The sequence below is a fragment of the Hemibagrus wyckioides genome, linkage group LG22 (assembly GCF_019097595.1).
Source record: "Hemibagrus wyckioides isolate EC202008001 linkage group LG22, SWU_Hwy_1.0, whole genome shotgun sequence".
NCBI classification, from domain to species: Eukaryota; Metazoa; Chordata; class Actinopteri; order Siluriformes; family Bagridae; genus Hemibagrus; species Hemibagrus wyckioides.
This window is the reverse complement of record NC_080731.1, coordinates 17,476,088-17,503,674: the sequence shown is the minus strand read 5'-3', so window position 1 is coordinate 17,503,674 and position 27,587 is coordinate 17,476,088. Positions and strand designations below refer to the sequence as shown.

The following is a 27,587-nucleotide window of genomic DNA, read 5'->3' as shown; positions in this document are numbered from 1 at the left end:
ATTCAAAGAGCATCTGCATAATGTCCTCTTCACCACAGGCATCTCCAGCGTTCCTGAAAGATGAGCTGGCAGGAACACGGAGGTCTCTTTTGCAGATCTTCACCACATCCATCATGCATCTCATCTGAGATAAGTCTCCTTTGCATGAGCCAGCATCACTGGAAAATGTATTTAAAAACATACAACATATGAAGGGTTTTCTTTTCCTCAGGATCGTTTTAGCGGTTTGCATACCGAAGATGTCCAGGAAACTGGTTCATGACACACACATGCTCATAATAAATGTAGCTGAAATAGTGCCAGATTTGCTTTCACTGTCTTTCAGTCGATGATAAGGCAGAGGAAAGGCAGAGCTTTAGGAACGTGCATGCTTTCACCTATGGAAGAATGCAGCTAATGTAAACTGGTGTGTTGAAGTAGCCACAAGTGCAGACATACCAAAGCTTTCTGTGAACCTTCAAATAACTGAGGAGTGGGGTCACTAAATAAATCACTGCAAGTGTTTAAATGAAAGCTATAATTTAGGAATTTACTAATGCCTCAGGCTGCAAGGGAATACTTAAAGTTTGCACACTGCTGCCAATATAAAGTAGTGACGAACCTCCATACTATACCTCCATGCTTATGACTATAGACTTAAAAAGTTTAATATCCTGTATTTGCCAAAGAGTAATAAAGCCCAATCTGGCATCTTAATCGTTCATAAAAAGGTACTTCTTAAGAAGCACATGTCCTCTTCTAACCTTAAAAATAACAAACGTTCAGGTCTGTAAGATTTATGAGGAAGAGGCATTGACGTGTCATCTGGATTTCTAATATCCAATGTAGTAGAAGACCAACAGGAAGTAATTTGATCACCTGTCGAACGAAATTTATGGTGGGAAAACAAAACAAAGGTAAATATATGAAAACAATCACAATATCTTTGAGGAGATTTTTAGCAACCTAGAAAAATACATATATATTAGATATTTATTTAAGAACAGACGTATGAATGAGTGTGTCTTCAGAAAAGAATTCCAGATCATCTCAACCCTACTTTCTAGTAGCTCTATGGTACACAAGCGACCTCTTGTGGACGAAGTACAAAAATACCACTCGACATGTTCTCAGTTCTCCTGAATGCTTACATTTATTTACTGCTAAACAATATTACAAATGCACAGTATAGGATTTTCTTTCAGAAAAAAAAAAAACAAACAAACAAAAAAAAACGCTCCATTCAAGTAAGCATAATGTAAATCATGACAAAACGTACCCTCTAAAAACAGAGGGTAGATCTTTGATAGCACCACTAAATCAGGAAAAAACAAAACAAAACAAAAAACAACAAAATATAAAGACATTCTGCACCAAATAAAATGAATGAACTAGATACAGTTGTTAGCTAATCCCTGACTTAAAATAAGTTACTAACTGAAGCTAAGAGTGGAATAAAATTGCAATGCTTTGACCTTAAATAAAACCAGCATGAGACCTTCAGTGGAATGAAAAAAGGAGCTCTTTTTCGATCTTTTGAGGCATTTGGACAACATAAATTTCTTGAGCCATTTGTAGTCTTTAACAAATATTAGTAAAAGAAAGGAAAATTTAATGGTGAAAATGCTACACTATATACCAAACGTTTTTTTTTTTTTTTTCCCATGGCTGTTCTGGGGAGTTTTACTTACCTTCTCTCAGACAGTGGCTGAAATTGTTTGTTTTTTGAGCTAATACTCGTCAATAAACATCACTAACAACTCAAAACTAGCTAGCTAGCTGTTGTTGTTAGCCAGCTATGTAGCTAGCTAGGTTGTATCCTCAGTAGCAGTTGCTAGCAACTCCTTATTCAGCTTATTAACCAGTTGATATATTAGTTGTTAAATGTGCTAATATCCACAGGGATACTTATCTGCTAGCTAACTAATGTTAAGCTAGCACACCACACAACTAGCATAAATCAGAAGCTACCCACATAGCAGACAGGTCTGGGCCAGATCTGGCATTAAGCCGGCACTGCTGGCTGAGTTCTGGCATGATAAGTGGTATGTCTACCAGATGCAGACCAGGTCTGGCAGTGATGGCACTGTTATGATGGCATGCTAGATGTGGCCCGGTTATGGTTCGGTTTATGTAGTGTGGCCTGGTGCTGGCCCATGTTTGGCCCACCTCTGGCAAACCAGATATGGGCCACCAAAGGTATGTGGTATGTGGGCCAAGTGTAAGTGGGCCAGATCTGGGCCAGACCTATTTTGCTATCTGGGTAATGCTCTGAATTTCTTTTTATTTAAAAGATGTACAAAAACTAAATATCAAGATGTGTGTATTTGAATTTTCTTGAGTAGTATTAGAGCATTTATTGATGCTTCTAATTACCTATTTGAATTTTTTTATTATTATTATTATTGCTTTAATGTTGGATAAGTAAAATTCCAAGCATGATTCTTCTTCAATACTCAAGGTTCTTAGCACTGAGCACTCCAGATCTGCAATGTGATGGTTATCACCAATGCTAGTAAAGATTTCTCTTTTATTTTTCCAGAGAATCGCAAATAAATGCCATAAGATCATAAAAGACTGAAATAATATTAAGGCAGCAAAGTTATGGCAAATACAATTCCCAAATCTATTGATCTTCAGGAGTCCTGTCACGTTTGTAGATGAGTCCATTAAGGCTAAAGAGAAAAGTGCATCAGAATTGCCTTAAATATCAGCTGAATCTCCAACACCAATGGAGGCAAATTCATTACATTTGGATTGTAGCCACTTTGGATCTTTTAAGGAATCTGTGTTGTGTTTTTGTTAATCCACTGATTCTTTTATGGAAGTCCTGAACCAGTAGTGTTGGAGTTTTGCTTTACTAGGCAGGTACTGATAATCATTCTAGTACCACAATACTGAGAAAATAATCTGTCCCGAGCAGAAGGATAGCAGCCGAGGCCAAATGTAGAGACAGAGAATATGGTGGCAGTATTGTATACCCTGATAAAAGGTTGAACATTATCATTATGTCATAATTATCTTTACTTGCCCAGTAGTATTTAGTGTGTTTTCTCATATAAGGTGTTTTTTTTATGGAGGAGTGTTTGGGGAGGGTTTTTTTTTTCATCCCAACAGAGTGGCAATGGTTTGGTGCATGCATTTAGCACCGAGCATTCAGGGAGAAAAACATAGTGGTCCAAGCTCTCAGTTGTCTCATTTCCAACAGTCCACCTTTTACCTGTGGGTCACCTGGTTGTTCAAAAGGCCAGGAAACAGCTCCTCAGTTTCACCGCTCACTGATCCACCTAAGAAAAAGAGAAGACTGCTGGTGGAAAATGTCGACTTATGGCTTTAACTCTAACTGTTACAACAAGGTGACACTGGAGACACAAATGCGAATAAATGATTATACACATTAAAAAAAAAATAGTTTAGGTAGATTATCTAATGTAGAAGCCCCTCTGTCAGCTGTTACTTTAGAAACAAAATGAATCAACACTTTCTGACCAATCAAAACGTTAGCAGTGAGATAGATATAATGTCAGATCCGAATGTTGGAACTGGAAATAATTTCCAAAAACAAAACATGACAATACTAGCTTAAAAAATACATAAAATTTATTTAAAAAAAAATAGATTTAATAGATTTTTTTTTTACTGTTTATTGACTGAGAATTATTCTTTAAAATAAAAAGTTAAAAAATAAAAACAATAATATAAAATTAAGTCTATATATGTATGTATTAATATTAAACTAACTATCGTTTTTATCTGATGATCTCACCTATATGGCAGTTGTACATCCATATGCGGTGGCCGTCATATCGAGTCCTGCATTTCACAATGTTGTTGGTGTAATCAGACTCAGCCACCTCGTAGTTAGGGTTAATGACGATCTGTAAAATAAGTTCAGTTCAGAGGCTGGGTTCTGTCTACAGATGTCTAGCAATGTTTCATTTTCAGAAATTAAAATGGTTAACTGTTCCTCAGTAACAGAATGATCTGTTTGCTTAGGTTTAAAATGATTTTCACATCCAGAGTACACACACGAATGTTAACCATTTGAAACAAAAATTGACACAAATACATATAACTTTGTGTCATTCAACACGCAACACCTTTGGAGCAGTCTTCTTCTTCTTCTTCTTCTTCTTGAGATTTATTGGCGGTTGACAAACAACAAAATGGTGTAATTCCACAACCAATAAATGGTCCGTTCGTGTGTGTACCCTGGATGTGGAAATTGTTTTAAACATAAAAGATTACGTCCACTTGGAAATAACGTGACCGGTTAAAAACATTTCCTTTAACAATCCTAAGCGATTGAAGCTGTGGTTGCTCACTCTACACCTGGATATCAACACACCCATACATTCTCGTTGTACCTTTTTTTTTTAGTAAAGTGTGTTTGACTTATTTGCACTTCCTTGGTCTTTGCACGTTCGCTTTGTAAACACTGGGTCTGTAGCTCCGCCTATGTCACGTGTGACCTTTCGACATGATTAAGTAGTATGTGGTGTCATGGATGCGTATCCCAAAGGTAGTGCTAGACGAGCTTTTGTGGCTAAAAAATATTAAAAATATTAAAAAAATAATGTTTTTTGAGGAAAACATTTCAGGATTTTTCTCCATATAGAAGACTTTAATGGTGCCTGTGAGTTTGAACTCACTGAACAATTTAAAAATATTTTTTATTAAGAAAATGACCAATGGTTTAGCTAGATAAGACCCTTCTTCCTGGGCTGGGATCGAGGTTTAGAGCTCTTTGAAGCTGCATATAAACTGCATTTTGGAAGTTCAAACTCACAGGCACCATTAAAGTCTACTATATGGAGAAAAATCCTGAAATGTTTTCCTCAAAAAACATTATTTTTTTTTACGACTGAAGAAAGAAAGATATGAACATCTTGGATGACCAGGTGGTGAGGAAATTTTTGTTCTGGAAGTGAACTTCTCCTTTAATATTAGTGGCTTGGGAGGATTGGGTTTTCAATATGGTCAATAATTTATACCAAATAATAATGTATGTTTATTTTTTACTTTAATCACTTAATTATTCTTTTTTTATTCGTTCTTCTTTAAAGCTATGTTTTCCACATACAGTAAGTTTCAGACGCACCCTGAAATGTGATGATACATTTTAGTAGCTTTTGTTTGTCTGATCAGTTTTGGTATTTTTTAATGTTAATTTTAGCTAAAGAATACCTTATTGCTGAGGTAACAAACATTAGTGTACCTTTCTTTAACATTAGCGTAATTACTGGAGTAGCATGCCTACCATAAGAACTGTAGCAAAAGGGGCATGCTTGAAATTTCAACAAACGTATTATTTTACTGTAAGAAAAATGTCTTATGGTAAATGAACAGTTAACCCTAAGCCTAAACATTCAGATTATAAATAGTAATTACTAAATTAAAAACAAAGAAAATACTTGAATTATGCAGCAAGCTACTCACCTGGAACATGTAATCCCCAGGCTTGACGTCGGTGATGTCCACCCACTGGCAATCGATGTCATGTCTGTAAGTGTCCCAGCAGCTCACTGTGATGCCTTGCTCACCAAAATTGGCGCATTCGTATTTCTTTTCAATACCTGGTTAAAAGATAAGAATTTACATTGTCAGATTCACCCCTGACCTCAAACACTCCGTCCAGGTTTTGGCAATTTTACAATCACAGTAATGAACACAAAATGAAGCAAACTCTGTGTCTTAACTGGTAGGAGTTTAAAAGACTACATATCAAGAAGTTTTATAGAAAAATAAGCACAATCGTGGGGCGGCCATCTTGGACAATCACCTCAGTTTGACAATAATTTGAATTTTAATTTGAACAGATTAAGCTGTTATACTAGTATACTTTACCCCAGACAATCCACTCAGATGTTCTCAAGCTCCTTAACGAAGCAATCAGTAACACTAAATACTTGGCTCAGGTGTGTTAGGAACTGAGAGAGTGAAAGAGTGCACAACCATGTGGATTGTCTGTGAGTCATTTGATTTGAACACTGTTTGACATTATAATGCGAACCTTCATCACACTCCGAGTCTTCGAGACAGAAGCTGGCTTTGTGTCCTTCTGCTACTTTGGAGCCGTTTAAGCTGAGCAGATCATAATAAGTGAAGACCTCCATGCTGTGGTAATGTCTGGAAAAAATGGGAATACAAGATTCTTATTATGAGTACTGTAAACTGAACTAATGAAAAAAGTCACAGAATTACTTCTTGTGGTGAAATAAAATCAGTCTGCAGAATTTTGGACCATGTTTATCTGACCTGTGACAGTCGTGCCAGACCCATGTATCTCTGCTTGCTTTGGGTTTGAAGTCAGACTGGCCATTGTTGTGGATCTGAGAAGAGAAGCGCAGCAGGCGTCGGTACGAGTTAGCCGGAGTTGAGCTGGATGTGGAGGCCAGGCAGTTCTCCTCATATGCGCACTGCAGCATGAACATGGGCCGGTCCTCTATGTATGTGGTCTGCTCCACCACCTGAGGGTTCAGTACCAGATCCGGGGCGGCTGCAGGGGGAAAGACAGTTAAAAAAAACCCACATGCATTAATTTTTTTTTTTATAAAATCATGGTATGCACAAGGGTGATGATCTTACTCTCGGAGCAGGTGACCCCGGCAGCGTAGCGTGCTCCTCCTCTGGGGCAGTTCACATGCTCTCCGTGATGCAGACAGTGAGACAGAGACATCTCAGTACCAGCACAGCGCACACCGCTCATCACTACACCATCAGCGCTCACCACACCGGGCCAGTACCACGTCTCCTACACACACACACACACACACACACACTTTACTCATTTACATTTTATTCTAACATTATATTGTGACAGTGATGCAAATATTGTTACTTATGTTTACTTTTATTTTACACATTTATAAATATTTTAAAAATAAATTAAAATATATTCAATTCCATAGACATTTAAAAGAATTATACTAAAAATACTCTAGCCTACTAAACAAAAAAATATTTTATTTACATTTATTTTATACATTTTGATTTTTATTTTTGATTTGTCATCATATTAAATGTAGTCTTATTTAATTAGAATTTATATTTAGAGTTTTATATACACATCATTCAGCCTGTGCAATAAGCCACGTGCATCTCAACATGTGTTCTTTTTAGCATCCAGTAGGGGGCGTCCCATGACTTCATGGTTCAAGTGAGAATCAGCGTTAACTTCTTCAGCAATTTGATCAACAGTAGCTCGTCTGTTGGATCGGATCACACGGGCCAGCCTTCGCTCCCCACGTGCATCAGTGAGCCTTGGCCGCCCATGACCCTGCCGCCAGTTCACCACTGTTCCTTCCTTGGACCACTTTTGATAGATACTGACCACTGCAGACCGGGAACACCCCACAATAGCTGCAGTTTTGGAGATGCTCTGATCCAGTGGTCTTTCCATCACAATTTGTGAAACTCACTCAAATCCTAATGCTTGCCAATTTTTCCTGCTTCTAACACATCAGTATACATGTGTACAAAATGTTCACTTGCTGCCTTATATATGCATGCTGTATGCTCACTGATGCTATCGTGCGAGTTTAAAAAACTAAACGTCACATGTTTAATAAAAGAAAATCAAATGAGAATATAAAGAACGACCTATGGGATGTTTAATGTGTAATTTAACCACTAGAGGGAGCCATGCGCCTGTTTTACATGTTATAAATCTTACTCGTCTACATGGACGGCTGATTAAGTTTGATATCATTTTTATTTCAAATATTGCGACAATAGAATATGTCCTTTGTTTAAAAATTATACATTTTTAATTATAATTTTTTAAAATAATTATTTAAAATATGTTCTTCAAAGTTTATCTGAATTTTGGGAATATCTTTGGAACCCTTAGGCATGGCCTATGTGTCCGTCAGCATCAGTAAAGAAGGCGTGGCCTCTGGTATTTCACTTTATTGCACTGTATCACATTAAATCAGAGTTAACCGAATCGTACTGACTCTGGATTAAATGCATCTGTAATGAATTAGGTAATTAATCACACATGGAGAAACACAAATGTAATCGGCTGCAGGTCACTTTGAGCTTGTTATCTGTGTTCCAGATGTAGCCAGATGTTTATATAAAAGTGAAGTTTGGATCCCACTGCCAAGACTAAGCACAAGATGGCCATAACTGTCAGAAATGAAATGTGTCTTTTAAATAAAATGATTAAAGGGAACAGATATGTTTTTGTCCTGCTTGTGTGAGTGTTTTACAGCAAACATTCCCACAAGCTAGAGGAATTTTTTTATTGAAATACACTATAAGGATGAGATAAAAAAAATATTATTATAGTATATTATTTCAGATCTTTGCAGCAAGTAGAACTCACTGATTTGTGATGGGATTCTGGGACATAATTGTACCTGGAAAGCATGGCTGGCATAACCGAGGCCGAGTTGCCTGCACACTACCATAGCCTCCATGGTGCTCCAGCCTTCTCCACACACCGTGCCCCAGACCAGAGAACCGTTACGCTCCATTAGCACCTCGACACGGCCCTCGAACGGGTTACGGCCTCCACTCAGACGCAGCTGTGTGGGAACAAATTGCATTCCTTAATTATTTCAAAACGGTGTATTCTTATCGGCTGAAATTCAGAGCGTAGGTTGGTAGATTTCCAGAACTGCTATACAGATATGTGTAGGCAGCTCCATTTTAATCAAGCTTGTATTGTAGGTAGATTTAAGGTCTCACACGCTGCTGGAAGCCCATAGCAGGAACGTTGCAGCGGACTCCAGCATCCTCCTCATGGCTGCATCCCTCCATGTCTTTGTCCATGTTAAAGACACATTCAGTGACAGATTTCTCAAACCCGGTGCACTGCACCTCGTTCATGTGGACTGGGCCCATTCCTGTAACACACACACGCACCTTGTTACCTCTCTGTTTTTCTCCTCATGAAGTTAATAAGGCAAAAAAAATGCAGCTTAAAGCCATACCACTGTCTCTCACAAAGCACTGACACTGGAGATTCCTTTCATTAAACTTAAATTAACACTTCCTCAAGGAAAATTATAGCCGGGTTAAACAATTCTAGATTTTCTTTGTGAAATGTCAACACAATGTTTAATCCACTGATTATCAACCTCTTGACAAGCCGTTACTACGCTTTCTGAACAAACAGAATCATGGATATAACCACACTGTGCTACATCAAGTGTTAGCAGTAAAGATTCCAGTAGAATAACTCAAATTAATGTGGATCATCGTTGCTGACCTTGACCCAGTTGACCTCCAGACAGCGCTTCTTTGGCGGTTCCAAAGCCAAGCTCTCGACACACCACGGTGGCAGACACCAGATTCCAGCGATCATCACAAATGGTGCCCCATTCGCCATTTTTCAGCACCTCCACCCGACCCTCACCGACCACCGCGCCACCTTTCAGACGCACCAACGGCTGCTAACAAACAGAATCAAGTACTGAGTGTGTGTGTGTGTGTGCAAATAGTCTTGTCTGTTGCTAAACCATTAACAGTAATGTTGTCAAGATGTTTCTTTTATAATGGACGTTTACTCCTTGGAAGTTATATCCTTCATCCTCAACAGAACAACCTTCAACAGTTAAACATATTTTTATTGAAAATAGTAATAAATTCATCCAAACTGCTTAGAATACTTAGGCTTATTCTGCTTTGTTGATGTTTAATTGTTCAAATAATAATGATGACGTCGAAACAGTCAAGAAATGTCTCCCCCTTCTGGTGACCTGACACATTACCTGCACTTATAGCAGAGTTACACAGGGGGCGCTACAGATAAAAAAAACTACAAATCAATGTTTTTTTCATTATCTTAACATTTTTCACATATTCATTTCTCTACATTGAAAACACGCACAAAATGTGAGTTAAATATGAGTTAAAAAATATATCTATGTGCTGTAATCTAACCAGTTTTACTAACTAAAAATCCAAAGAGATGGGTCAAAAGCACAATCATAAAGAGACTTGTGACATCTGGAAGTGCATGTTTTTTATTTTTGGTCAGTGAGATCATCCTCTTGGGGAAAAAAATCCTGCCTGAGCAAAATTTGAGAGTGATCAAACACCATCCCTTATATTAATGCCGGCATAATCATAGAGGTTCGTCTGAAATTGCAGGGTTGGCTACGGAACCTTCATGTATGGAGTTGAAATAAATGTCTATCTTAAAATACATGTAAATGATACACTGACAGTATCCCAGTGAAAAGCCTTTGGTTTGGGAGAAAGTTAGCAAAGGTTTAAATGTCTCATGTGAACTTTGGAATGAATGTTCTCTGGGAGTAACTCAGGTTTTTGAAACTGAAATCACCAGCAATCACTGTCTGTGTGTGTGTGTGAAGACTTAAACCTGAACCCTGGGCCTGAACTCCACAGCTACGTAATCAGAGATCTGAGACCCACCTCTTGTCTGAAGGCTTTCCTGTAGCCATGTAAGGGGGTCGGAGCGAAGGCTCTTCCTGGTACGCAGCTCACCACCACGGGGTAGCCTTTTTCACACGTGTTGTTGACTGTCAGCGAATGTCCCAGGTTACAGCCGGAGAGGTGGGCTTCATTTCCTGTGCAGTTCACAGAGTAATCCCAGTATGAGGGCGGCTTTCTTCGTGCGAACATCCTGCAGAGAAAAAGAAACCACAGAATTGAGGTTTGGAGAAAAGTCTCTCATATGAACCAACCTTTGTCTTCCAAGCTCAAAAAACTGACTTCAGATGAATCAGGATGTTTTTTGTGGGGGTGATATTAACTTGAGAATATATATGTGCGAGTCTTCTACCTCTGTTGGATCCTGAGGCGTGAAATCAGTCTGTTTTATGGTAAACGGCATGAAATTACTAACTGATGAGGTGCAGATTCCAAAGAAACTTCAAGTACACTTACTCAGTCCTCATGTCAGCTCAATTCAGTGTTACTTTTACTAATAGACATAGTCAGAAAGCAGCTTTACAGGAACCCAGATGTCAATTTAAATCAAGTCAGAACTACTGTATGTGGGTTGAAAAGATGCTTAGTATAAGTATCTTGTAAATAAACAATCCTAAATATGAATGGCTGCACAGGATGGTCTTTATGATTCAAACGGCAATTATTTATTTTGGTTTAGGTTTTTTTTTTTTCTGGTACAAGACACCAGTCCCAGTCAAGAGTTCCTCCTCAATAAAGATTCAGGAAGTTGTACAATCTCCAATACCAACCAGTTTACATTTTTTTAGGTTTGTTTAAAATTTTGCCCATTTATTCTGGCCCATCTGATCCAGACAGAAGCAGCAATTCCTCTTATTTTTCTCATTTTAACCAGGTCAAACCTTCCAACAAACATGTCATCTTTCATTTTCACTGATTCACTTATGTGCCCTGATTCTTGTTTATTTTCCCCCTATTCCATTAGATCCAGATGCAACACAGATTTAATATGCTTTAATGAAAGCAAATCTCATAATATATCTAATCTGCAAATCTTCATGCTTTCAACTTGGACTAAAGCGCATTAACGTTTAGTCATTTTCATGCTCCATCAAAGTCCGATGTTCATCCAAACCTGAGCATTTAACAAGAGAATGCACAGTCTCATGTACTGTGTTGAGGTGTTGTAGAAGTCGCAACTCACGGAGGCCACATTTGGTTCTCATTTAGCTCCTGAGTATAGGAATGTCCTGCGCTGGACTCCATCCAAAGCAGTCAATGTCAAAAACAAGCTCAACTGGGACACTGACTTACTCACACAAAAATACTGGCAGAACAAGTCGCATGTCCAGCCTGCTGATCTTTGATTTAAATCACAGATGGAAAATATAATTCAGATCCCCAAACACAAACTACAGCATCCAAAACAAAACCATGGGTGAACTTTTAATATCTTAGCAAGTGACCCTCAAATTCATAAATTCCCATTAAAAAAGAAGTCTAGGCATCTGATCCTGCATGATCATTTACTGCTGTGAGATGTTTTTCCACATGGTCCTGAATGAAGTCTCAGAGATTTATGAGACTTTTGGCCAGTCTTGTGTCATGGAATGTACCAGAAGCATCCTGTTATAATTCCTTTCTATATTTCATTAAATGATAAAGAACTGTTCAAAGCAAGGCTGATGTCCTGGCTTTTCATGGATTCAGCCGAACAAGCCATAACGACTCATCAGAGACAGTCCTTCCTGGTTAGTCACTTGAGCAGGTCAGCTATTTGTGCATGCAGTTAAGACCGAATGGAAAAGTGGCTTGTGTTTATTGCCGTTATGAAAGAGTCTTCTGTTGGACTCATGATTCACAGTGGAGGCAGTGGATGAATACATTTGTTTACTATTAGTGTATCAAACTAAATTATTTTAATATTTGTGACCAACATCAACAGATAGTATTGAAGAGACCCATACTATTACACCACCTCCACTGTAGAATGGTGATAGAAACATTGTGGTATTGTGATGGGAATACTGTGGAATGATGAATATATTGTGTGTGATAAAGACACTGTGCAATGGTGATTTGAATGTTGTAGAATTATTGCATACATGGTGTAATCCGCTAAGCATTGAAGAGAATTGTGGAATGTTATTGGAAAATTGGGATGGTGATAGGATGGAATATTGATAGAGAGTGGAATGCTGAGGGAATGAGTGTGGAATTGTGATAGTGAGATTGTGGAATGGTAATGGAGACATTATGGAATGATGATGGAAAGATTTTCGAAAAGTGATGGAGAGATTGTAGTATAGATTCATGATGGGGAGATTGTGGAATGCTGATGGAGAGATTGTGGAATGCTGATGAAAAGACTGTGGAATGCTGATGAAAAGACTGTGGAAATGTTGAATGGTGATGGAAAGATTGTGGAAATGTTGAATGGTGATGGAGAGATTGTGGAGTAGTAATGGAGAGATTGTGGAATAATGATAGAGAGACTGTGGAATAATGATGGAGAGACTGGAATGCTGATGGAGAGATTGTGGAATAGCCATGGAGAGTTTGTGGAATGCTGATGGAAAGATTATGGAATAATGATGGAGAGATTGTGGAATAATGATGGACAGACTATGGAATTGTAATGGAGAGATTGTGGAATGTCTCTTCAAGAACACTGCATGACACGCTGGTATGGGAATATTTAAAAAACAGGATTGAAATCTTTAGAAAAATCAAAGTGCACTGACTTGTAGATGCGTATGTTGTAATTCTTCTCTGCAGGGAATCCGAACATGCCGCAGATCACCCTGCTGTTCATGGCACTCCACTCCTGGTTGCAGATTTGTTTCCATTTGCCACCGTCTTTGACCTCCACATGGCCCTCGGTTATAGGGATTCGCTTCCTGTAGGAGGACAGAATCGGTTTGATGCGTACATCCTCCACCTGGATGGTCAAATGCTGAAAAGAGAAAAATAAACACAAAATGTTTCCCACTTAACACCACTGCTGGGCAACTAGAAACTCATGTTACAGTGAGTTTATTGCAGAATCCTATGATTAATTATGTTGAAACAAGCCACTGTTTGCTGCACTCCTCCTCATCTGAGACAACGCCAACAATGTGAGCAATAATTTAGCAGATCACATTTCATAGCAATGCATATGAGGAATGTGAGAAAATGGAGGAGAGGAGGAATGGTCTGGAGGCTAGTACTAATTTAGCAGCTCAGTGAGCCAAAATATGTCGAAATGTAAATAGCGGTGTGTTGTTAATGTGCTTTGCTATACCAGATTGTTCTTTCAAAGAAATTTTTGAAGAAAATTTGTCACTCATTATGTCACAGCTCTGTTTGATGACCAAAGCCACACTACGGAATAAAAATCATGTTTTCAAAAATGTTGAGTTAAACTGAAGCAAACAGTTGCTAAAGGTACAAACAATGACTAAAAGCTAATGAAGCAAGCTAACAACATAGTCAGGTAGCATCATCAACCTTGTAGTAGGAAACAATGCTAACTAAACTGGAAAAGAAACTAATGGAATTGAAAGAATGGAGGCGAACTTTCTGCAAAACATTGTTAGCTGCACGTCAGTGCGAGAAGGTCAGTGAGTTTATCTGCATTCCTTTGTCTATGTCTGAGTTGGAGAAGTTTGGAGAGTACACAATTAGCTGTGCTCAGCAGAAAAAAAAGGCTTTAAGCCTCCCACAGCTTGACCTCGACTTCATGCATACACACACACATACACACCCATCTGGAACATGTATAACAGCTTTCCTGAAGCTTAGCAAAGTTTTTCCTTTCCAAAGCAGCTGAAATGAACATGTCACACTCTACTGAGGGAGACGGCAAATGGAAGGCAAAATAATCAAATATCCGAAACTGTAAGGAAACAAGCCAAGTCAAGAGAGCATCCTTTCTGCTTATTAACTCTGGTTCACCACATGACACATAAAGTGATATGGAGTACTTGATTCTGATTGGTCAGAAGGGTGTTGATTCATTTTCTATAACAGCAGCTTTGACAGTAATGAAGGAAAGTAAAGATATATACACTCATGGGTAATTCATATTGCACGTAAGTATAAATATATACCCTACGGCCAGGGACATCTGCGGGCAAACGATACCTCGTGTGGCTGCACGATTACAGTGTGGAAGACTTCAGTTAAACATTAAAGAGCCATTTATACATTTGGGTGAACTCCTGGAAACATGCTCCTTGAAGGCCATAAGACTCATCAGCAGAAACATCTGAGCTTGATTATCATATAGTCCAGTCCACTATAGCATCCAGTGGGTGAGTAAAGGCATGTGTAACTAGATGTCTATGAGAACGTTCTAGAAGAGTTACTGTTTCAATCAACAGATGAATATCAGCCATTTTTTTTAAACAAACACTAAATATTATCTTTATGCATCTGAAATAAAATACCTCATTTTTCCCCCCAAGGTCTCTCACTTCAAATTTTAGGCAGAGCTATATTTTTGTCTGGCACATGAGGAGAAAAAAATCTAAACTTGACTCTGTGGTCAATAACCAAGGGGTAAAATATAGGCTATGTTCTAGTGCTGAGTGCTGAGCTCTAGTGCTGAGCTCAAAGTGTTGTTTTTAGTAAAACCACAGAATGATGCAAGGTAGCTCTTGGGCATTAGCTTTCTTCATTATTCAACCTATTTGGTTGATTTGTAATAGACGTTGAAACAGTGAACCCTTTATACTTCATATCTATATGTCTATCTTTGAAAGCACAATACACATTGTATCTCACTTTAGTGTGCGTTACATGTGTGTACCACTTAGAAACCATGAAAATGGACTTTTTTTTGTCTCCACTAGTGAACAGCTGATAATGTCAACAAGTTACCCTTCTTTGTTAAGCTAGAATAGATAAACGATTGCACGTTTTGAACATATAGTACACATTCAAAGGGAAATGATTTATATCTGCTGTCACCCAGATAAGGATAAATTCCAGTCTGGATCCTCTCAAAAAAAGTTTTTTAAACACCATTTCAGGGAGTTTTCCCCATGAGCATGGCTTGCTCATTAGTGATAAATAACCAATTTACAATTTATATCCTGATTTTAAATATTTCTGTAAAACTGTTTTGTGACTGTTAAAAATGTTATATAAATAAAATTGAATTTAATTAGCCTTAAAAACATCATAATAGCTAATAATAACTTTTTAAACATTGTTGCATAGCAGAAAAAGCTGATTTGAACCCAAATCCTTAAAATTGTACAAACAAACAAACAAACAAACAAATAAATAAATAAATGTTTTTGTCCCTCATTTTCAGTGTTAAATTAGTTTTTTGTACTAAATTTTATTTATTTATTTTTTTTGTGCTGTTTTGGCCTCCTGGTGGTCCAGCGGCAGGATCCCATGCTCTCATTGACACGGCCCAGGCCCGGGGGCGCCACCCCAGCCGCTGAAGAGTTGACTCTCAGTGCCAGTCCCAAGCCTGGATAAAAATGGGAGGGTTGCGACAGGAAGGGCATCCGGCATAAAACCTGTGCCAAATCGCACGGGTCAATTGATCCGCTACAAAACAGCGGACCCTGCAAGTGTGCAGGACAAACGCTAAGAGAAAAAAACAACAACAACACAACACTGCGGTTTTGGTGCCAACTTGTTAGTAAGCCTCTGTAATTTTATACAAATTGAGAAATTGTATTATAGAAAGCTTTTTAATAATTCGTTGCTTGATAGTATGGTTAGTTATATTTTCAGGCAACCACAAAAATGAGAGGGTGAATTAATAAATTTTTGATTAGTCTACCCCAGGATTATTCATTATCTATGGCTCTAGAAGGGATCTAGATGCCAAACACTTTACCGGATCTCAGTGAGGAGAAAAGCTAACATCTGCAGGAAAAAAACAAGCACCACTTCTGCTTTCACCATGTTTACAACTGATGTACTTTCCATACTCTTCCTAGCATATTATTAACATGAAGGGAGAGAGGAGGAGTGGGCCATTCATTATCCGGATACTGATATTCAGATAAAAACTTTTTTGTTAAATTGTGAAGTAAATTTGGTCAAAAAGACACTCAAACAAAGCAGCATGGTATTTGCTGGTACATTAGTAAGAGTGTCAATGTAAAAGAGTGACTGTGTGTGTTATGATTTAAATTTAAGCTTGCAGTCAAAACATGTAAAAAGTTTCCAAAACAAGAGAAAGCCACACGCATTTCTCATGTAACTCTGTTTGTGATTTCTGAGGTAAAAAGAAAAAAAAAGAGAAGATAAACAGTTGAAATGTGTCTGGTCTCAGCAGGCTCTTAAACACAAACACAGGTTCACACAAACACACATCAGAGACTATTAGCTGCTCGATTTCCTTTCGTTTTCAAGCTCATGCTAAAACAACATGTGCCTTCAGATGCAAGGAGGTAATATCAGCTACAACCTATTACCAAAAAAAAAAGGTTTAGCAAATTTCCTAAACACGTGTCTTGTTTCTGCAGAATGGAGATATGTGTATTTGTGTGTCTGGAGGTTGTTCACCAGATGGAAGATCGATTTGAAAGAACATGTCTGTCTTTTTTTTTTCAGAAAGAAATAAAGCCCCCTTAGGCTCATCGAACTGGAGAAGGAGACTGAGGCACAAGCGGTGAACCTGTTTCTGCAGCATGCCAAAAAAACAGCAGAGGAACGAGAGAGTGAAAAAAAATGAAGGGTCTGATGGAACGCATGTGTATGTCCAGTCGAGAGAGAGAGAGAGAAAGAGAGAGAGAGAGATCGAGAGAGAGAGAGAGAGAGAGAGAGAGAGAGAGGAGAGACAAAAAACAGAGACAGCAAGAGTGGACGGTGTCTGGTTCTCATTCTGCACTTTTCATACTTTGTATTCCTAAAAAGCAACATGACCTACAGCAAAGTTTGTAAAAAATTGGGTGGAATTTCATAACATCTTCAAGTAATGCCATAAATAAAGCTATGAGAGAGCAGTGTACATACACACACACACACACACCAATCAGCCATAACATTAAAACCAGCTTGTGTTGGTCCCCTTTGTACTGCTAAAGCTATTCTGACCCATGCATGGACTCCACAAGACCTCTGAAGGTGTGCTGTGGTATCCGGCACCAAGACGCTAGCAGCAGACCCGTTAAGTCTTGTAAACTGCAATGTGGAGCCTCCAAAAATCCATTTCTCAAACCATTCCTTTGCAGTGTGACAGGTTTCATTATCCTGTGGTTGACCTTCCTTGCACCTCTTTTGGTATGTACTAACCACGGATACCAGGAACAACCACACAAGACCTGCAGTTGAAGACATGCTCTGACCATGCAATTTGGCCCTGGTCAGAATCTTCAGATGCCTATTTTTTGATGGCTGGCGAGGAATTGTGATCGGTGATTAGTCCATGGGATGAATGGTGATCAGTGATTGGTCAGTGGGCGGAATGGTGATCAGTGATAAGTTTTTGGGAGGAATGGTGATCAGTGATTAATTATTATAAGGAATGGTGATTAGTGATTAGTTATCAGGATGAATGATGATCAGTGATTAGTTGTTATGAGGAATGGTGATCAGTGATTAATTATTATAAGGAATGGTAATTAGTGATTAGTTATTAGGAGGAATGGTGATCAGTGCTTAGCTATTGTGAGGAATGGTGTACAGTGATTAGTCCATGGAAGTAATGGTGATCAGTGATTGGTCAGTGGGAGTAACGGTGAACAGTGATTTGTCATTGGGGATAATGGTGGTCAGTGACTGGTCACTGGGAGTAACGGTGATCAGTAATTGATGTTTGGAACAAAGGCTAACGGAACTCAGACAGGCTTTACACACTGCTGGTGGTTGACAGAACCTGCACTCTGGTCTCTTAAAAACAGTAGTCTGTCTACGGTAATAAAAAGTTTACTTTTTCCTAACACCAGTTAGAGGAAGAATGACTAATCCTAGTCCTTTTCTTAACTCTGCCGCTTTACAAATTTTTGTAATTGTTGTACTGGGGAAAAAAGAACTTTTGGAAAAAAATTCCAGACGTTTCTAGGTTTATGTTTTTAGTTTACCCATTTGGGGGAACTCATGATGGTTTTATTTACAGCAGCGAGTTCCTATTACAGAAAACTCTTTAAAAAGCTGGAAACATCTAAGGAAAGGTCCAAAAAACCCTTAGGGCATCATTTTCTCAGAGACTGGAGCTTCTAAGGTTTATAGAATAAAGCAATTTAACACTTGACAATCAAGCTCATTTAGAAAGAATGCTGACTAAAAGGTTTAAACTGAGATGAGAGACTGCATAAGGTCTACATTGCATGTTGGCCTGTTTGACCTTATCTTATCTTATCTTATCTTATCTTATCTTATCTTATCTTATCTTATCTTATCTTATCTTATCTTATCTTATCTTATCTTATCTTATCTTATCTTATCTTATCTTATCTTATCTGGCATGTGTGGACTTTTCTGAGGTGTTTTGATACCATGATAGGCATGTCGAGTCATATCTTTTGACTGATGACTGCTTAATACATTATGTTTCATGATTGCATAATAAATGAGCTGTAACACATCTTCAGGAATTTGTAGTGACCATAACAATTGTGTTTAATATAATGTGAGCTTGATCTCATCTCCTGGACATGATCTCATTACTACTGATGAGTGATACTCCACTGGAGGACCTCATCTGGCTAACTATGTCAAAAAACTGGACCATTTGTCCTCTTAGTTTTTAAATAAAGATCTAATTAACTGTCCTAGAAATGTTACAGCCAGCATTAACACATTTTATAACACTAGCAGTCTGACTTGCTAAAAGCATCTGATCTTTTACTTCAAACAAACAGAGCTGTTTAAATGGGTCATAACAATCTGCTGGTGCAAATGGCTCCCATGATCTGTAAAAATAAGCACGCTCCTATAAATTTTGGCAACACCAGAAACACTCATTGACAATTATCACTTTCTGCTAATAGACAGTTACTTCAGCCAGAATTACTAAGGCCTGGTTTAGAATGCAATTAAAAAAAAAGACCAAAACAGAGAACAAAACTGTGATTGTGGAAATGTAACAATAACAGTACGACAATCTTAGTGACTGTGCACATAGCAAAACTAAAACTAAGAGAAAAATGGAAAATGTGGAAGTACAAAAAGAATAAAAAATGATAAAACAGGAGTTGTTAACATTCTGGAGGTTGTATTTAAGACTTCATAAGGCAAGCTCAAGAAGTTGCACATGTGTTTTTTGTGAAAGACACAGAGAGCAAGAGAGAGAGAGAGAGAGAGAGAGAGAGTGATGTCATGATAGTTAAGAAACCCATGACATAGACAGAGCGCAGGCATTTAATCTCCATTAGGGACGTCAAGGTACTGAAGGTAAAACTCTAAGCTCAAGGGCATGAGTGTGACCTTTAACCTTAAAAAATGAAAAGAAAAAGTCTACTGAGAAAGCTGAACAGACTAAAAAACTAAAGTCCTGCTGCTCTTTAGTTTGTGCATCGTAAGAAAATACACCAACATGTCAATGAAAAACATTCAGAATTTGGTTCCAAACTATATCTTTTGACACCAGAGTATGACCATATGTTAAATATAAAGCAAGCCATTCAGGGTGAACCGTTCCTTTAAAGTGCTCCTCATTTCCTGGCCATGCATCCCTGCAAACAATTAACCATATAAAATGTTCAGCAGACACAGAGCCTAAGATGGAAATGCACACCACGAGAGTGTAATTTAGACCTTAATTCAGGCTTAACCAGAATCCAGGTTAGTTCATTTAGCCTCTTGTTTTCTGTGAAGATTAAAAGAGCTGAATTTTAGACCACTTCAGTGCAAAACCAGATAAATACACAGCTGCCTGCTCTGAGCTCGACCCTAAATCAACCCTCCCTGAGTAATACTGCACTGATCCCAGATCAGGCGCTTTCAGTCACACGTGCACATCCAGAGCGATTTAGAAGGTGAAAAACTGATCCGGCCTTACTCTGAAACAGTTCATTAAATACGACTCAGGGTTACGCGGGGGAGTTTGGGAACATATGAGTCATTGTTTGGAAGAGAAAAACAGGATCTGCAGCGACTCTCCTGCTGGGATAACACTGTATCTGAGCCGGGGAGAAAGCTGGGGATTTGCTTTAAAATAAACTTTCTCTGTATTAAGGCTAATGAGCTCTTTGAGGTGTGAAAGTTTTTTTTTCTAGGAATGGGATAAATCTTATGCAGAAAAGCTGCTAACTGTTTAATGATGTATTCAATATTTGCAGTTCCTGACTGTGTGAACTGAAGACAACAGTTAAAGAAAGCCAAGAAGGAAGTGGGTAGGTTGTATAAACTTGGTGTATACAGTAAAATGTCCAGATTGCTTCAGGATTATGCTTCATATTTAAGCACCAGCTTAGAAATCTAGCTTTATGTATCAACATTGCCATGGCTAAGCATATATTATTTTGTTTATGAGAGCATGTGTACCTAAATTTTAGTTTGCGTCCTACATTTCAAGTTTTTTTTTATTTTTTTTTTTATTACCATCAAATCTAAATTCATAACAAATCTGTTACTAGGTACACTTTGTATTTATCACAGATAGATAGAATTATATCTATGCTAGATCTCATTTTGGAAATAAGCACTAAATCTGTTGTTAATTAGCCTCAGCTAATGTTCATCCTACATCCCTTGATCAAAAGTTCACCATCAGTAACTTTTTCTTTCTTTATACATCCTTGGATTTTTACTTCCACATATTAAGTCATTTTAATTGGTTATGTTGGTCTACATTAATTTGAGTGTTGATTCTGAACCTGTATTCTTACCAGAGACTTTAGGCATATGTGCAGCACAGTGCATTAGCAGTTAGCCAGCAAGGAAGTGCACTTTGCCAAAACCCTTCTTCACACAAACACAGACTAGCTCGGTCATCGGTACTGCACAAAGCTACTCAAGAAATGTCGCAACACGTTCAGACAAACTCCAGAATATTCCACATGGCAAGAGTTAGCGGTTTGGACACAATCTAAACCGTGAATGGGGAAATATTTCCACAGTGCACGGATGAATTCACATTAGGACACGATGTCCATCCTGTCCTTAGCTAATAAGTAATGTTGCTAAGAATGAATGCTAACATGCAGTGAAGGTGAATCAGTTACAATGTCTCTAGGATCTAGCCTGAATCTGAAGTATTTAATTAAGTAGCATGCTGAACATGCTGGCTAATTCCACATGATGCTAATCCTGTTTCTCCTTACACATGGTCAACGTTTCAGATGTTATGGCTGACCTTGCTGCCTTTTAACCACCATTACGTGTGGTCTATTGCCAGATGGGGAAAAAAGGCCTCTTTTTTTTCTCTTTGGCTCAGTTGGCGGCCGTCAGAAGAGAATCTGACTAGATGAAGTCTGAAGGCCAGATGTCTAGACAGCTGAAGGCGTCCAGGCTTCACTTTGTAATTTGTACCTGTCTCTTTTGGAGTGAAGGCAAACAAACAAACACACAAACAAAAAAAACATCTCTACTGTACTGGTAGCTGTGGTAGAAGGGACAGGTTTTGCAGAAGATAAAACCTAATGCTAGATCCTCTAGCAAACAGTTTCCAGTTCAATAATAACAATGTGCTTCTTAGAAAGTTTACATAGCAGAACAGTCTAAAACCTTCACATCCCAGACTAGTCAAAGAAATTATATCAGCCATTTTTTTTTCCTACTAATGGACAGGAAAAAACAGGAACTGCAGCCATTGCAACTAATTGTATAGGACAGCTAAAAATTCAACCCATTTTTTCAGGGGGTTGTTGAAAATCTGGCCTTTTATTCTACAGATAAAGTCATTAGCTTGTACTACTTTACAACATACACTTTATAGTGTAGTCATAAACTTTGGTGTACAAATCCAGTGCGCATGGTTCATCATTATCTCATGGTGGTAACCCAGTGGTTAATGGCCTCGGCTGTGAACGAACGCTTACTGGCTTGATCCGGTCTCCTAAAGTTCTAAAATGCTAAGAAGAGAAACTGCTGTCTCAAAACAACATGCTTCCAAATCGTTCAAAGAAAGAAGAGTTGCATCTCAAATTTCAGTGAAATAGGCTGCCGCTGCATGAGAAGTAATTTTCAAGATGACCGACAACACTCCGGTGTCTTACAAATGCCATTTATTTACAGCCTCAACAACAATTAAAAAAATTGTGTGCTTACATCGATGTTGTTGTTGACTGGATTGAGGAACCTGAATCCCGGGATCCTCTTGTCACTGCAGACGACTCCGACATCTTCCGAGTGTTTACAGTCGGACACGCCAATGCCATTGGACTCGCACTGCGCCAGGGTGCTCTCCTTCCCTGTGCAGTGGACGTTATCAAACCAGATGCGGCCTGAAAAAAAAAACATAAAAAATGGGATATCAGTCAGAACTCCTCTGGAATGAAGTGCTTTAACTTTACAGCATGATCAAATTTGCTTGAAGACTAATTCTGGAACTGGTTCTGGCTTTCATTAGCTACGCTCAGTACCTTTATTATTTATGAGCTAAGACAGCATACCTTCTCCTTTCCCATATTTGGCTGAAGGTGCCCAGGAGATGGCCTTGGAGTATCCAAGCTCTCTGCACACCACTTGAGCGGCGTGGTGGTTGAAATCGTCATCACAAACGGTCCCCCACTGGCCCTCGTAATAAACTTCAACACGTCCCTCATTGTGCTTTCGTTTCTCTCCGGCTAAGCGTAACTGGATCTTGGGCACATCAGCGGGAATCTGTGGAAGGGTGTATTGATCCTGCTCGGCTTCGGGGTAGCCTTGGGGGTAAACCAGATACTCGTATTGTGCTTGGCACAGGCTCCATATGCATGCTAATACTGGCAGGTGGAGCTTGACAGACCAGGGCGCCAGCATTGTGGTGTCTGTCCAACACGTCTGAATGGTTAAATAGAAAGAAAGGGTGTATTAGTGTACTTGTACCAAAGAAAGATTCAACTTTTTTTTTTTTAAATAAACTGTTCACTACATAAAGAATAGTAAATACTTTAAAGTAATTACTTTAAATTATTTAGCAAACACAATGAAACGGTTTAAGAAAAGCTAGTTTTACACATTTTGCTTTAGAGTAATTAAGTAAGACAGAAACAATCCAGTAGTAGATTATTGAGTTCAAATCCCAGAACTGTCAGAATTCCGCTAAGCAACACTGTTAACTGCAGCAGAATAGATTCTGTCGAATTCGCTTGGAAAGGAAAGTCACGTTAGATAAAAGTCTGAAGTTGAAACCCCAAAGTTTTGAATAACAAGAAAAACACATAAAGGAACGTCAAGAATGTTCCTTTTTTCACTCCATAGCCCTTTATCCCCCCAAAAATGGGGGAAATCTGATTTGTTTCCTTTTCTTAAAGAGTTCCCTCAAAATTTCCAAATCAAGCTAAAAACAGAATCCTTTCCAAAAGAAAAAAGTAACTATGTCAGTAACTACATGTAACATCTTTAAAAGTGTCAAACATTGTCACCAGTCAGGAGCTTCATGTAGTTTGGATGCAGATGTGGCAGACTCCAAGCTCAAGAAACCCCTGAAGAATTACTCACACTTTCCGTCTCTGCAACGCCGGGCTTTGCTCGGGCGGAGCACAGCGTGGCAGTTATTACACAGGCTTTTAAAAATGTACACGTTACTACATGGTTGGAAAAAAAATCCAGAAACCATACCATGGCCTGTAGCTCAGCTTTTTTTTTTTTTTTTTAAATTTCTTATATGTTTGCCAAAAAAATAAAGAAAGAATCTGATGTATGAGGTGATGCTCACACTGAGCCATAACATCCCTTGTTATGTGGGTGAATTACACAGACATAGCTACACATTACTGCACAGAATTTGAAAAATGTTTCTGATTCATTAGCGAAGGAAACAGCTGGAAAAGAGATTAGTGGCAGTTCTGAGAATTTTGGGGGGAAAGAAAGACAAGAAAAACATTTGCTGATGTGAATGTGAGAATTGTTAATGAGAATTGTTGAGAATTCATGGCTATAATACTTTCTCACCCAGCTAGTTTTGACGCTTTACAGCAGTTTCTTTGTGTCCCAATAGCATTTCTAACAGAATCCTAAACATTGTAGCATTAAAAGACTAGACATATTGTCTTTACACAGCACTGGAGCTGTGATATTTTACAATCTGTCTATATATGCCTTGTGTCATTTGTGCATTTTTGCCCTCACTTGCCCCTGGCCACCATGAAGAAGATTCCTGGACCAACACAGAGGTCAGGGGTCATAGAAGCACAAACAGCGGTGCAGTGTCTTACGGGTTGTGGATAATAGATTACTTTTCTTCTAAAAGCAGCTCGGACATGCACTGGACAATTGCTATAGTTGCTATAGTAACAGCTTGTTCACACAAACTCAGGTGACTAAACATAAGAAGAAACAGGCTTGTATTTAACAAAGGAAAATGTGTAAATGTTGAAAGGGTGACGTTTTCTTTGAAGAGTTATGGAAAGGAGTCTCCAGTGTTAGCACAGTTTGTCAGTTTTCCAACATGGGAAAGTCTTCAGGACAGATTACACATAACAGGCGAGTTTGTTCCTGTAATCACTTATGCTGTGGCAGTCCTCTTTTCTCTTAAACCACATCCTATGTGGAAAAACTAAAAACTATTTGTGTTCAATAGCACTGAAACTGGAGACTCCTTCCAAAAAATTCCTGTAAGACTCCAACATGAAGTGCATAATCTGTCCCTGAGCCTCTAGTTACTACAAAGAAAACTTGGATAGTGGTTGAGTGTCTACATTTACACATCTTACATTTAAAGTTAAAATCGTTGCACTTTTCAAGCAGAAAGCTGAAATTTGCAAAGGAATAGTGACTCAATAATTATAACAAAACACCAAACTGAATGATGGCAACTAAAGAGTCAAAATAATGTTTATTTTATCATTTCATTTTGTCTTTAACATTTTGAAAGGCATTACACAGGAAATATCACAGTATAATCAGACATTATAAACATTTACAGGCAGATCCTTCAGTCTGTATACTTCTCTCTTCCGGTGACATCATAAGACATTAATTATCCTTTATTAAATGTAGTTTAAACAAGTTTTACTCCATGCATTTTGTCAAAAAAAAAAAAAAAAAAAAATATATATATATATATACTGATCCTTACACTACAAATGAAACAAAAACTGACATTTCTTTTTATCATCTCACTGAAAAGCAAATCACACTTTGCTGAACTTACCCTTTTGTGTCCGATGTGGCTTCAGTCTCCTCTCATCTGTTTCCCAAAGCTCCTTCAACTTTTGTCTGCAGTCCAGCCCGAGTCCTGGGTTGCCAGGTTGAAGGAAGTTTTTGTAACTCCTTTTGGACCTTGTTTCATTTCTCTTTAAAGCCTTCATTACTCAATAGAGTAAAGCTCAGTATCAGTAACACTGTACGAGATGATCTCAAAAAACATGGCTGGATCTTCACTTGGTTGTCTGTGTCAGATTATTATTTGATGTGATATTCCATCTGTAGATCTACAAGTAAGAAAAATTAAGTTCGGCAAATAAAGACTTGCATAAACAGAAACCCTTAAAGTGAACTTTAAGCAATAAGGATCCTGTTTCTGTCCTTTCAATTTCACCACCACCATCATCATCATCATCATCATCATCACAACCTTATTGAATTATACTATCCTGTCCTCCGATTTATGGTTTTCAGACAACATTCAGAAATTTCTCACACTGACAGAACTTTGACCATGTCCTTTATTAGGACGGCACTAATTTCCCTGCTACTTAAGACCTTAAGATTTTTTTTTTTTACTATGTGTAATTTTTGTACAAAATAGGATCAAAGACATATAGAGTGTAATGCCCTTCATGTTCACTGACTGGATTCACATTCATCTCACTTTTATCTGGATTATTCCACAATCATCACAGGATTTGTTTTTGTTTGTTTTTGTCTTACTAACTTCAAGGGGCATTTAGCCGAACTAGCTCTTTTCGAGAATGTTCCATAACATTAAATGTATTTATAAATCTATAAAAAAGTAGTATATTATTTTTGCTATAAATAATGGAATGGAAATAAAGGAAAATAATCAACTTTGAAGCTGTAATAGTAATTTCGCTAAATAGATAAATAGTAAATGTTGTGCATTTTAAGTACTGCTTGAACTAATAAAGAATTTACAATATATAACCAGCTGGCGAATTGATGACGTAATGATCGGGTTTAAGCTCAATCTGGCAACCCCAGCGAGTCACGCCTCCTTGTAACTGCACAAAAGCCCCGCTGGGATGCTCTATCGGTACGTCTCTGAAATTCCACTTAACAGCATGGAAACGTGCAAAACGTGCAGCCTGAAGTGCCAGCGAAGAGAAGCCAGGCTTAAGGAAAAGCATAGATGGTGCGCGTGCAGCTAGCGAGTGCGCACGTGCTTGTGCCAAATGAGAGACATGTGGGTGGATCTGCACGCATCAGGGTTTTGGGAACATGCGTGCTAGAACATCATCTTGTGCACAGAGGCACGCGCAGCACAGCAGTTAACGTCTGCACGAGCACGTGCTGCCACCGTGTGGATAATCCCGTGCCTGATAATAATCACTTGAAATCCGTTCTTGTTATCTATCGTCCAGTCGGATAATATGATTGTCTAAATATTATTTCCTCTACGTCATTTTCCATAGTAATTTCTCTTTTATGGTTTTATAAGATGCAAGTCACTCGAGGCAATTACATATCTTTAGCACTGTCAGAAGCTACTTGCTCTATTTTCCCCCTAGTGGAATAACAGAGTAGATTCTTTTCCCAAGCACACAGGGAATATTAGTAACATTTAGCTTTATTCATGATCACTATCACTCATTATGTTTGAATTAGACCTGCTAATTTATAAACAGACATTCAACACACATACTATAACCTAATATCTGACATATCATAAGAAAATGTCAGTGATTATGGTGGTGATCATATTGTGAATATTTTAATTCTTTTTATTTGAAAGTCTAAGCACATTGCTAGCCAAATCAGCATGCTACTTGCAGTAACATTAGCTGACTGCGATGAAGTCATTGCAATGTTGTACATTACTTATTAATAACATGCTAGCATAATTTTCATTATTAAATATGGTCTTGATGGCGCAGTATGATGTAATTCAGGAAATGACTTGATACAATTGGTTAAACCACGATATTTAACACAATAAAACAATAGTCTAACTCAGGGGTGGGCAATTATTTTTCCAAAAGAGCCACATGAAAAATTGGAAT

The 27,587-nt window shown here is 38.2% G+C and overlaps 1 protein-coding gene across 2 annotated transcripts; it reads right to left on the bottom strand.

The window, feature by feature from the left end:
- Positions 1-1,693: 1,693 nt before the first annotated feature.
- Positions 1,694-25,711, bottom strand: loxl2b (lysyl oxidase-like 2b). 2 transcript variants are annotated; one of them, XM_058375101.1, is made up of 14 exons: positions 25,559-25,711; positions 22,875-23,244; positions 22,531-22,706; positions 13,110-13,321; positions 10,369-10,579; positions 9,200-9,383; positions 8,677-8,834; positions 8,346-8,513; positions 6,568-6,733; positions 6,238-6,478; positions 5,993-6,108; positions 5,419-5,555; positions 3,746-3,857; positions 1,694-3,266 (listed from the first exon to the last, which is right to left on the bottom strand). In XM_058375101.1, exons 2-14 carry the CDS (start codon positions 23,221-23,223, stop codon positions 3,196-3,198), a joined length of 2,301 nt encoding a protein of 766 aa, XP_058231084.1. In that variant the 5' UTR covers positions 23,224-23,244; positions 25,559-25,711; the 3' UTR covers positions 1,694-3,195. The 2 variants fall into 2 exon arrangements, with proteins under 2 accessions (XP_058231084.1, XP_058231085.1); XM_058375102.1 differs by having other exon boundaries at positions 9,200-9,380.
- Positions 25,712-27,587: the final 1,876 nt, after the last annotated feature.

What these genes read in the sequence shown, in the direction of transcription:
- loxl2b (XM_058375101.1), bottom strand. Translation starts at nt 23,223, where the DNA reads ATGCTGGCGCCCTGGTCTGTCAAGCTCCACCTGCCAGTATTAGCATGC. An exon ending in TACAACATACGCATCTACAA is followed by an intron (nt 10,580 to 13,109) that starts GTCAGTGCACTT and finishes TTTTCTCTGCAG; the next exon opens with GATGTTCGCACGAAGAAAGC. An exon ending in TGGAGGTCAACTGGGTCAAG is followed by an intron (nt 8,835 to 9,199) that starts GTCAGCAACGAT and finishes TGTGTGTTACAG; the next exon opens with GAATGGGCCCAGTCCACATG.